This window comes from Pholcus phalangioides, unplaced genomic scaffold (assembly GCF_987345545.1).
Source record: "Pholcus phalangioides strain wild (caught in Gottingen) unplaced genomic scaffold, Ppha-v1.0 ptg000007l_1, whole genome shotgun sequence".
NCBI lineage: Eukaryota > Metazoa > Arthropoda > Arachnida > Araneae > Pholcidae > Pholcus > Pholcus phalangioides.
Window position 1 is genome coordinate 16,558,391 of NW_028301600.1, and position 13,130 is coordinate 16,571,520.

Genomic DNA, 13,130 nt, shown 5'->3' on the forward strand with positions numbered 1-13,130 from the left:
GCTCTTGGCAACAGGACGAAGGATGTCCAGCCAAACAGTACATAATCGGCTTCATGATCGAGGGCTCTATGCACGTAGGCCTATGATCTGCATTCCGTTGACCCCACGCCACCGTGCGGCCCGAAGAAGATGGGCTGCTGAACATCGAGATTGGGAGCAACATGATTGGAGCCAAGTGCGGTTTACAGACGAGTCCCGATTCAGTCTGGAGTGTGACACCCGATGTGTTCTGGTATGGAGGGACAGGGGCACTCGAAATAACCCCGCATTTGTTCGTGAAAGGTCACAATACAGACGAGCTGGTTGGATGGTATGGGGTGGAATCAGCATAGGCGGACGTACGGACCTGCATATCATTCGGAATGGCACTTTGACGGCTCGAAGGTATGCAGACGAGATACTGCGACTTCATGTCATCCCTTACGCTGGAGCCATTGGCGATTCCTTTGTTTTCCAGGATGATAATGCCAGACCACGTAGAGCTCGTCTGGTGGAGAACATGCTTGAAGCTGAAACAATACAGCGTATGGAATGGCCAGCGTGCTCTGCTGACCTGAATCCAATCGAGCATGTTTGGGACATGCTTGGACGACGCATTGCTGCGCGACCAAGGCCGCCTGTTACTGTCCGAGACTTGCAGATTGCACTTCTTGAGGAGTGGAACAGTATTCCCCAAAGTCTGATCGATAACCTCATCGCATCCATGGCAAACAGGTGTGCAGCAGTCTTAGCTGTTCGAGGAGACCACATGCCCTATTAAAACTCATGCATCATGTCTAAACAGTACTTTTTTTTATCGTTTACATGTAACCAAATTGTTGCCCTAAATCATCTTTTCATGTTTTTTCCATATTTTCAAAGAATTAAAGCTTAATTCCAAATTTTTTTACGTCTTTTTTTCTGTATTGCGCATTGATACGCGTGTACTATCCATTGTATGTCAATACGTGGCTGTCTCGCACGGTTTTCTTCACTTTTTTGCTTGCGCCCCTAATTGTTTTGAGCAGTGTAGTTATAATTCTTTTAAAAAAAGAAACTTCACAGAGGGAGCTTAATAAAAATTATAATTAAGAATTATGGAAAAATATGAAAATACGATCGTGAATGATACAAAACATTTGTTCTTTTGTGGCTAATATTATCTTTCTCATAAAATTCTTTCCTGCAAAAGAAGTTTTTTTCACAAAATTTGTTTCGTATGAAAAAATAATAAAGCAAATCAATTAATTTGATATTTGGGAAAAAAAAGTGATAAATTGTGTAAAAGAAATAACTTTCTTTATTGCAATTCAATATTACTTAAATTTAATTTACTTAATAGTTAAGTATATTTCATATTGCTTTTGAGAAAAAAATCTAGATGTAAATTGTGTCAGCAGTGTTGAACTAATTCGATTACTTAAAAAACAGTTTGCCAACATCCAAACCAAACTTGCAAAGAACTTTTAGGGAGGGGACGGAATGAAGTAGAGCAGGTGCTAAATACAAGCAGTTTAACAGGTTCTAACAGGAAGAAAAAAAAAGAGACACAACCTATATCTTATTTTAAAACTACACACACTAACTTCAATCATCATAATTACTATCAGCAATTACTTTTATGTGCATTAATTATATAATAAAATTATGAAGCATAACTTAAATATATAGCTGACAATAAATACCCTTTACATGTGCTATAATTTTTATGTTTGTATAATTAATTAGTTTGATACATGTAGGCATGGCCCCCACTGAGCAGGACCCCTAGGCTGGGAAATTTTGTGGGTCCCCAGACCAGACTTTTCACATGTCCTTCAACATTGAATTTATAGTGTGAAAAACAAAAAATGATGAGAATCGTCCTGGGCCTCAAGGCTGGAGCCCTGTCAACCCCACCCTTGTGGGGGCCATGCACCTAGGGTTACCAGATTTAGAAAATGAGAAAGAAGGATGCCCGCTCGAGCATGCAAACTCACTTTCCCAATTTTTACAACAGATGGCACCACTATACTGACCAATAAATCAGCCACCACAATAATATTTTTCTTAACTAAATCAGAAGCGCTAAAAAAATCAAAAACAAAAAAAGAAGAAATAACGATTTGCCTCCTTTCTCTTATAATGAATTATTCTTACTGTCTGGTCAGTTTTATTGCTCTGCTTAGGGTTATCATCCGTCCAGGGCCAGATTAAGACGTTTGAAGGCACTTGAATGGTTCTGGTGCCCCCAGGTTAATACAAGTACGTTTTACTTGACATTGAAACTATAAATAAAAAAAAAAAAAAATTTATTTTCAGAAGTAACTATATCTGAAACAGAATTATGATGTGAATATTTATAAGTATGGGCATTGAAAGTTTGCCCCTCCCCCACCTTTGTCTTTTCTACTTGCAAAATCTTTGATAATTTCTCTTGGATTTTTTTTTGGAACATCGTAAGCTTTGGAATTTTTCTTTTATATTTTCCAAAAAGATAGACATTAGATTTTTTCTTTAAAATCTTTTGAAAACATTTTAAAATATTTTTTTCCCATCGACTGCTTCTTAGGATTTCATGAACCGACTTCAAAAGCAACCACTGAATCTGCATGTCCGATATTACTCACTTCATGCACTGACCTGAAGAAAACATTGGGGGTATATCCATATATCTACGGAACTGAAGCACGTATACAGGAGAGGGAAGGAAGGTGCACTGTATTATTTTTTCCGAAATTATTGGAGGGGGCGCTCAGTCCCCTTACAAAATTAATTGGGGGGGCCTCAAATTGTCTCAACTCCTAGGTTGCAGTGCCTATGCTCACAGGTACCTTATTTTTGATGAACCACGGTCATTGGTACCTTTTCTTTCTGATACATTTTTGAGTTGTAATCTACATCTGTATAAGCATTTCTTTTACTTCTATGTTAGATGGAACTAAGGTGTTTTTATACATATATTTTAGGGGCTGTAGATCAAAGCACGAAAGGGGGCTTTAGGCTGTGTAGCCTATGTGGATGCACGGAGCAGCAAATCAGGGGTGAAAGAGAAAAATAATTACAAAAATTTTGATAAAAATTAGAAAAAGTTTTCATGCAAAATTTCAAACGATGAATATAGTGAACTGAATGATTCGCAGTGAAAACCACTGCAAATTTGAGCCATCAACCACGATTTTTGACAAAGTTCATCCGGCTGGGAAAACAGCAGTGAATTTTACTGGTGCAGCTTATACGCCAGAGGGATGCAGAAAATGTCTAGCATGTGTAATAATAATTAACAATAAAACAACGCTCCTAAATTCATCATCGCCGCTATTCATTGCATCACCCCTGAAACCATGCAGTGGATCCGCTTAATGACTTGTAAAGATTTGCACATTTTTAAGTTCACGTCCTTATTCTGTAGAACTTGGATTATTACTCTTAGTGCTTGGGTCTCACCCGGATACAGCCTGAGGACCTCATGACAATTAGATCTGTTTGCGAATTGCGACAAATTGGTGGGTAGGTAGTTTTAGCTTGACTGGGGGGGGGGGGAGCTCATTAAAATCAGTTTGTCCAAGGGCCCCATGGGTTAAGAAGGTCTGTGTACTTAATGAAAATTGCACGAAATCTCATTCCAAAAACCCAGCATCAACATGGTTTCTTGTTTACAATATTATTAGTTTTTGTACATTTCTGCTATCCTTTTGATAAGGTTTTCAACTATACAATCAATCGAAAATTCTAGGATTTTTGCTGGATGCTGATAAAAATGTGCATTTGATAAATTTTGTGGTGCCCCAAGCACGTGCTTATTTTGCTTAATGGTTAATCTGACCCTGCATCCGTCCTCCTTTTTGGTGTCATTTCAAGCATCCTCCAACGTTTTAGAAAAAAATTTGTCCTTGTGTCCTCCTTTTTAGGTTTCCGGAATCTTTTTTTTTTTCAGGGGAATTTTTTTCATTCTGAAACATATCTCTTCATATGTTTGAGTGTGTGTTTGTTTTTCCCCCCACACATTTTTATATGCTTCGAGCAATGCCCTTGAAATTCCCAGAAGAATCCAAATTACCTCCAAGCAGAGCAGATGATAATCTAACCATGGCCCAGCTTTCCCCAGGATAACATGAAAAAGACATTGAGAAAAACAGCTCTGGATGAAGAAAGCCGCAATATCCATTTTGAGAATACCATTGTTTGCTCACCAACAGCAACCCTATTCCATTCAGAAATGAAGAAAATAGGATGCAAACAACACTCAAAGCTGATTCCACTGGTAAAAATAACAACACTTTCGAAAGATGAAAAAAAACTTCTACGCAGGACCACAACTAGATGCTTGGTCAGCCGGGGCATGCATGCATTTTGGCGCCCCTTTGTAATATTGAAGGAGGTTGAAGGATGAAATTTGCTCCCTTACTGGTCTGGCGCTTGGGGCACCAGATCCAGCTGCTCTCCCCCCCTAGTTGCTGGCTTGTTTCTGAGGGTATAGAAAGAAACTCCCCTCCTTGCTTCAGTCAAAGTAATAAAACTGACCAGAAGGTGGGCACAATCAAAGCCTTCCAGATAGTAGTATCTAAAAGGTTTTGGCACAATTCATTAAAAGGAAGGGGAGACTGATCTTTTTTTTTTTCTTTTTTGCTCCAAGTCATAATGTTTGTGCTAGACACATGTCAAAATGTTGAAACATTTCAAGTCCAAATCTATTGTATAGCTTTTTGACCATCAGCATCCTACTCCACTTTCTGCCTGGTCTGAAATTCTGAAGTGAAAAAAATTAACCAATGGACGGCAACATTAAATAAACTTAACAACTGAAGCAGCGCTGTGTTACTTTTTCAGATTATGACGGTTCTACTTCACAAACATCTACCGTATCATTAATATTGGTTCCTCTCTTTGTTGCTAAACAACAACTTATCGGGTGTGTTTGAATAACCTTTTCATAACTAGATCCCGGATGATACACAAATGTATATGTGCCTACGCATTTGCAAATTTTGATATTTTTCAGTATTATTGCACACAAATGCATAAAATTACATATTTTCTCCACATTTATCAACATTTTTATACATAGAGATAGATAGATGGCTTTTTCTCAGCCCAAGATATCAAGGAAACAGTTATTTTCCGGATATTATGCTGAAGTGAACTCGGAAAGAAAAGTCATCAAAAGTCCAGCGGAGATGTGATGACTTTTCTTTCCGAGTTCACTTCACCTTTGCATAATATCTGGAAAATAACTGTTTCCTTGATTTTTATATATAACCAACATCACTGATTGAACCCATCATCCTAGGCTGAAATTTGAGGAAAAGTTCTGGTAAATTTAAATAATTTATTGGCGATTCATCATATTTACCAATACGAGCTGGTAATTACACATAATCACTGGTAAATGTAAAAAACAATTTTTTTTTAAACATACAAAAATGATTGGTAAGTAACATATATAGTGATTCTGTTTTAATTGGGAAAAATTATTTTAGTGGTGGGTTTTTTTTTTCTTGGAAGAAAAGTAGGGCACCACCTGTTGTGGAAATTGGGGAGAATGACATCTTCAAGGATGCACGCTCAGACATCCTCCTTTTTCAGTTTTCGAATCTGGTAACCGTAGCTCTGCGGCCTTTGCCTAGAGCATGGTGAGGTTTTGTTTGGTCAAGAACCTTGTCTTTTGTTAAATTTATTAGCATTTTTGAAAGCTTTAATAGCATTTATCCTCAGTTTTTTTCTTCTTTCTGGTGTGTTGCTTTTTTTTTGCCAGAGGTGATTTTGTCAAAGGAATCAGCATTGAGTATTGTTTGTATCTTATTTTCTTTATTTCTGAATGGAGGTATGTAACACCCCCCCCCTCTCTCTCCCCACTTCAGTACATGACATTAGCTGTTGGTGAGTGAACAATGGTATTCTTAAAATCGATGTTGCAGTTTTGGTTCTTCCAGAGTTGTTTTTCAGACTGTTTTTTTCATATTATTGTGGAGCAAGCTGGTTATAGCAACTGCCCTTCTTAGAGGCAACTTGAATTTTCGTATTCTGGAAATTTCAATAGTGATTGGTGAAAGCGTGTCAAAAATGTGTGGGAAAAAAACCCAAGAGATGTTTAAAAGTGAAAAAAAAATTTCCCCAGTCAAAAAAGAAAAATAATTCCGGAAACCTGGATATATATATCAAAATCAAATATCATTAATCTTAATTGCTGACTTCTTGGGCATTATGTCTGTTATGACCTTTTATTTTGGATTTATATAATGTGCCAAATATATATACAAAATTTTCTTTAATTTAGTGCTTGTATAATTTTTCCTAAGATTTAACCAGTTTTTGCACTTGTTGCTTATTGCACTATATTGGGGGTGACAGATTACATAACTTAAAGACTATTTCATCATTTATCAGCTTAAAATGTGCACACAACATTGAAATGCACATATAGTAGTATCAATGGCAATGAAAAGTTTGAGTCGATAAGACTAAGTGTTATTTGCTTCATCACCATTCATGATAATGATAGTTCTTAAATTGTGAAATGGTGTTTGAGTTTTTTTAGATGATTAAAGCGTATGAAGGAGGTAAAGGGCACCATGTCACAAAAAAGAAATCTTACAGAACCATTTAAAGATTTTTTTATTATGTCTTTATATGTTGCTCATTTGTGTTTTACAAAATAAATATCTGTTATTTATTGAAATAGGACTTAGTGTCCTATACCTATGTGTAGTGTAACAAAAGTACTGCAAATTAATAGCATTATCCCAATATTGACGAAAATGGACATAGTGTCTTTACCTCTGGCATACAGAAATATTTAATAACCCTCCCCTACTAGGCTAAATTCTCTGACGTATTCAGTTGAATTAATTTATGATCACTGCTAATCTTGGTGATACCTATGGAATAAAAAAAATTATGATACAATATTTGACAGATTTTCTTGGTTATCTAAAATATTTTGGCGAAGAGTATGCTTCTCTTTTATCTGGATATTCATACAGTTTTATACATGTAAGCAAAGAACCATAAAAAGAAGAAAAAAATTAATATTTAATTAGTGACTCAAAAAATTTATTTCAGCTTTTACACATTTCCCTGTTGTCACATCCAAAGCACTGACTCTGATTTCAGTATCACCAAACATCATTCTTGTCTGTATTTCTCTTGATTGCACATACCTGCTGTCTGACAGATCTAGTATAAGAGTTGCACAACGTTTTACACCTTTGTCTGTGATGAAATAAACATTATCTTTTTCAGAGCAGTAAATATGAATGACACTACAGGATTGACCAGCTTTGGCTGGAGTATAGCTTCTGACCACCACATCTCCCAAACCAACAGATTGATCGGTTACTACAAATTTATCAAATATGTCAGCACACCATTCTATCCCATCTTTAACCACAAGTTTTTCCTTTGGATGAACTCCGTGAATGAAGCGATTGAGAACTCCAACACCATAAGTCATACGCAGACGTCTTATATTGACTATAGTTGGGTCAAGTCCGAAGAGAACAGCACCTTTCAGTATTGCCAGGCTGACACCTTGCGGAATTATAACTTTAAGTTTTGTTGAAAATGCGTCTTTGATTTCTTTTTGCAAGATTAAAGATTCAGCAAATCCACCGACTAAAAACAAATGGTCGATGTTTAGTTCTGGTGCAGCCAATATTTTTTCAATATGCTCACGTATTTGTTTTACAGTATTGTAGAACAGCCTTTCCATTGCTGATGGTTCTAATCTTAACATGCCCTGAGATGACCATTTCACATCCTTGTGGCTTGATCTTTTGAGAGTTGTTTCAACCTGTAAAGAACATTCTATCAATGAAAACTGTATGTAACAATGTTTGCCTATTTTTTATTTTGAAGGTTGAAAGGAGGCAACCTAAACAATGTTTGAAATGATAGAGTTTGGACATTCCTTCCTTAAGAAGGTTGAAAATATGGACATAACAGAAGTCTTTCAAATTTTGTTCAGATTTTCAAAGCATATATATCACTTTTTTGTTTATTACACTGAAAATTATTACTATTTATCAAGTAAATTTTCAGAGTATGAGAAATAAGTTTTTGAAGGATGTTTTATCATCCATAAAATTATAATAAGGGTCTTCCAAAGATTTTACACGCCATCTGTTTATATAAATGAACTATTATTCAGCATTAGAATTAAAAAAAAAAGTCAGTGGGACCAGTGAAGATGAGAACCTACTGGTCCACTAAACAAAATCTGTTCTGAATAATGATAATTTATTTTACTAAATATATTATTTAAAAGAGTGATATACAACCAAGGGGTGCAAACAGCTATACACAATTAGAACTGTAGTCAAATCTTATTTGACATTTTGAGAAACATTCTATAAAAGACATTTGCCTCTAAAAAGATATATACTGAATGGTGTGTGAAGATTCCAAACAGAAACATTAATTAAGAAATAATTAACACAAAATACCTTCAGAAATGTGTCTTTATTTTTTAGTATATTCAGCAAAAGTAAAATGACTGAGGACTGGTGATTTTCCCATAGGAGATACTTCCGCTATCAATTTATCACAGCGGGGCAGGGATTTTTTGCTACTAGTCCCATGGACCACTAGAGTTTTCTTTTCTGTGGTCCAATTGTTTAATCAGTGGTCTTGGACCAGCTGACCACCAATAATTTTCGAATGCTATTATTTATAGAGGGAAATTTGAAAGTATTCTCTGCAGAATGCTTGAAATTATTATGGTTTTTTTAGAAAATATTCATGATTGAATTTATATATATTTATATAATATAACAAGGAAAAAGAAAATATATTTTTTTCTGTTGATATGAGAAATAAAATAACTGAATAAAATTCTACTTGTGTCACATTAAAATCACAGGAGAATAATGGAACATACCGATGATCCTTTATATTTCTTGAAATAGTCTATGAAAGAGAAAGGAAGTGATATATTCAATGGATTATTCTTGTAAGGGCTTGCGTTGCGCTTTCTGGCTTCAAATGCTACCATTAGATCAACAAAACCAGTTGGACGCTTTGCCTTGAACTGTTGTATAAAATCGGTTCCAAATATATCGCACAGTAATTTTTCAAACTCCATATCTACCCCTATAGAACCATATGGTCCACCTGAGGCCTTCTGCAACTCTTTTAGAGTTCCATGTTTATCCAATATTTCATGTACTGTAATATCCACAGTTCCACCACCACAGTCCACTACCATATAGCGTGTCCCTGTATAAAGAGAAAAAAAATCTGCTATAGATGTAGAGAAATAAATGCTTCCTGAAATATACAAGAGAACGAACAAATACTCATATTCATTTTTTTTATCACAAGCTTTTGCAAAAATTGTTTTAAAATAGTTTCTTAGGAAATGGAATGGCAAGTTTTTAATTTTCTTTTGAATAAATTTGTTTTAGGACAGCAATGAGATTATCTTATCTTTAGCTAAATTTAATTTAATTTTTTTATTAACTTTAATGAGTTATTTCAGTATGTAAACATGAATGAGACATGCCATTCAGTTTCAGACATTTTTCTAAATGATCTGAAGATAGCATAAGCTAGGGCTGTAACTTTATACTCGGCCAGTAAGGAACGAGTGTGCATTTAGGTTCCTTCCTGCAATGTTGAATGAGCAATAAAAGTAGTGATCTCTAACACCCGCCCAGAATTTTCCTTGGTGCCAGGGAATGACTAAAAAATTACTACTTCATGTAACACTATAACAACTATGTGACAGTTAATAGAGTAGCCATTTTCTCCAATAAAATGTGGACATTTGAGCCCATCACTCTCATGAAAAATTACACACGTGCCCTTAGGTATGTATCCTCTTCAAACCTGCGCCAAAACTAACCATCAAAAATTTTTTTTCGATTGATTTGTGTTTATTGTATTTAAAAAGAAAAAAAGAATCATTAATTAATTTGGGTTGATATCTTTGCTAGGACCATTTGAGTTAGATACCTTTACACATACCTCAAGTCTTAACGTGGAAAAAGTGGCATTAAAACCATTAAAAATGAAGGTACACATTGTGTACCTCTATAAGTTCTAATGAATTGGCACATGCCGGAATGTACGTTCTGAGTGTATGTGTGGCCCCAACATGTTTTTGTTGTCAGAATTGTGCTTGTTTCGTGTTCTTGCTGGTGGTGCAATCTTTCTTCCATATTTTGAAATGAAGATGGTAAATGCTTGAATTTTCATGTCATGTCATTATCGTGTTGTAAATCTTCCTTCTCTCTCCGTGGAGACTTCTTAAATGGGAGACCGGCTCGCATTCACGTCTCGAAGTTGGAAAACTACAGAAAACCAACTTCAACCAACCACCACTGTGCGTCATGATGAGAGTACAGTCAGCACCTCCTAGAGATAGAAGACCTCCTCACGGATTGCTAAGTTCATCTGTAAAGTCATTAAGACTACCTAGCAAGTTTGCCACATTTTGAACCACACCATCCTATTTCGTTTCTTCTTATTTTGGCGTAGAATCTTCCTGGTTGGCTCACAAATACCGCATGGTGATTGGATGTGGGGCATAGAAATCGCCAATTCTGAGTCCGATCATTTCTTTTCCACACAAGGATGATACTGGCATGAGCAGGGAATTTTTTTCCCTGAATATTCGGAGAGGAAATGGACTACTTGCTGACGACACGAGCAGCATGCGGAGGCCTTCTATCTCTAAGAGGTGGTGGTCCAGCACGATGCCCACACGATCGCACAGCAGAAGATGTGTACCTCTGGAGTGAAGATAATAAATTTTGTGGAATAAGAGGGACTACTAGGTTAAACGGGGAATTCAACGTCTCCTGGGTCTCGCCTTGAACAACAGACACATCTGCAATCCCTAAATGGGACAGTCACCCTCTTATGGCTTAGCGATAGGTGTGACCCGGGCTTTGGGGGAGATCCTGGCAATCCTGAGATCCAAGCCCGCAATCCTGGCAATAAAAATGAAGACAAAAAAAAAATTTTGGTGGTAAAATAAGCAGGCCGAATTTCAACTCTACTATGAAAATACACAAATTTATATAAGGAATTAGTGAAACATTCGTCTGACAGGACTCTGCCGTGAAGCCACACTAGCGAAGGGCAGGCGTGTTTGATGCTCCAGGTGCAAAATTTATCCTTTATTCATTGAAAACCATGGGGGGGGGGGGGGGGGGAGAAGAGACCAAAAGGGATTTTTTTTTTCTTCGGCGAAAGTTACATTTTTTGTTGTCTATTGCGTCCCTGGCCAGGTGATAATTTTCTCACCTGGTCCCGCTTCGTATGGTACAGGCGGGCACTGAGTTATGGACCTATTTAAGGCCGGCATTACACTATCAAAAAGTTTCATAAAAGTTCATTTATAAAACGAAAAATGCAACCATACCGGTTGCATTTGCTTGAATGTATCCGTTAACCTTATTTTAGTTAACACCACCTTTTGTAGTGTAATACCGGCCTAACAGTGTTTTTTTTTTCTCAATTTTTGTGTGCGAAGATGTATGTCGTTATTTTTATTCCATTTGGTGGAATATAAGAAACTAATAATTTTTTTAAAAATATGTTCTACTCACCAACACCAAAAGAACTGTCACTATGTGGAATTGATGCACTCATACTTGTATTATCTATGAAAGAGATTTTTTTCCTTCAAATTCATCTCTTCATATGTAAATACAAGCATATGTATACAAGACAACATGGATAAATTATACAAAAGTTGTATATATACTACCAGCGTTTCTATTTTCGGGTTCACTCACGAGTTGCGTAATCTAATCAGCTTTTGACGTTTAATATTGCAGTCAATTTTATAATCGTGAATAAAATCCATTTTACTGAGGGCTTTCCTCAGAATCGTTTTCTTCCCATTACGCTTATAAAACCAAGAAGTTTATTACCGTATATAAACTCAGTTTGAAAACATATTTTACATAGATATCTTGACTTACAAGATTAAGTCATTCCTGAAAGTTACTCGTGTCATGGAAATAGCATATCCCGAAACATTCTCCCATGTAAAATAAAATATATTGTTAAAATTTTAGTTTGAAACTCTCAACAGTATATGAGTATATAATACGGCCCAACAACACTATTGGCTACGACTAGCACCAGAGTTTTCATATGTTTTAATAAGTTCATTATGACTATGGTACGTTTAATGTTCGTTAGTTGAATATTCTCTCAAACTGATACATTTTTAATACAAATTGTATTTCTTGAAATAAGTGCCACATCGGCATATCCGCACACATTTTCAGGATAAAATTCAACTTTCTTGTAATTACAGAGTTTTGTATTTTAACCACGAATGTTTTTCAGAATGCAGAATTCTTGAAATGCACTTTAAATGTTACACGATAATTTCCATTATCAATTATTCGGAAACATGCTTTTTGAAAGAAAAAAAAAAATCGACACACTGCGATTCCATAATTCCTCTTGCCCTATTTTACTGGCAAACCGTTGATCCTAGAGACATACTTCCAATTAGGAAAAGTTCCGAATAACGTGTAGAACTCAAATACATCATTCATGTTGTGTGCAAAGGGTTACAGTTATTAAAATATAGAAATTAGCTTTTAAACGGACACCCTGTCCTCAAAAGCCCAATTAGAAAGTTGTTGACATGTCTCTTACGAAGCAAATAAAAAAAAATTTCTAAGCGCAATAAACGATGTGATTTTTGGACTCAAATACTGGAGAAAAGTTGGGAAAACCAGCATAAACGAGGAAAAAGAGCATTGTCCGTTAGTTTATGTAAATTTATTATTCCCAACCTTTCTTCGATTTTTGAATTAAAATTTCTCAGCGAACATTGCACATAAAAACGAGGAATTTTTTTGTTGGAATCAGGAAAGACAGTGCGCCAACCTTCTAATTGGGCTTTTGAGGACAGGGTGTCCGTATGAAAAGTTAATTTTAACTTTTTATATTTTAGTAACTATATATATATACAAGCCCTTGCAACTTGAATGACACATCTGAGTACTACACGTTATTTGGATATTTTTTCTAATACGAAGCATGCCTCTAGGATCAACGGTTCGCAGGTAAAGTACCATACACCCTATTACCTATGCACCCTGTACATATGCCTCATCTGTGTGAGTACTGGAAGCTTTCAAAACTATGTTTTCAAAAACGTTAACACTGAGGTGGATAGACGGAGATATATGGTACAGTAT

The 13,130-nt window shown here is 35.9% G+C and overlaps 1 protein-coding gene across 1 annotated transcript in view; it reads right to left on the bottom strand.

Annotated features, from left to right (window-relative positions):
* Positions 1-6,989: 6,989 nt before the first annotated feature.
* The window catches only part of LOC149084991 (uncharacterized), a 55,650-nt gene continuing 49,509 nt past the window's right edge, over positions 6,990-13,130 (bottom strand). Inside the window, exons 7-9 of the mRNA XM_089232739.1 lie at positions 11,514-11,567; positions 8,837-9,174; positions 6,990-7,750 (exon numbers count right to left, since the gene is read on the bottom strand). Of these exons, the coding sequence (XP_089088865.1) occupies positions 6,995-7,750; positions 8,837-9,174; positions 11,514-11,567 (1,148 nt within the window). The 3' untranslated portion in view covers positions 6,990-6,994. The remainder of the gene's footprint in view (positions 7,751-8,836; positions 9,175-11,513; positions 11,568-13,130) is intronic.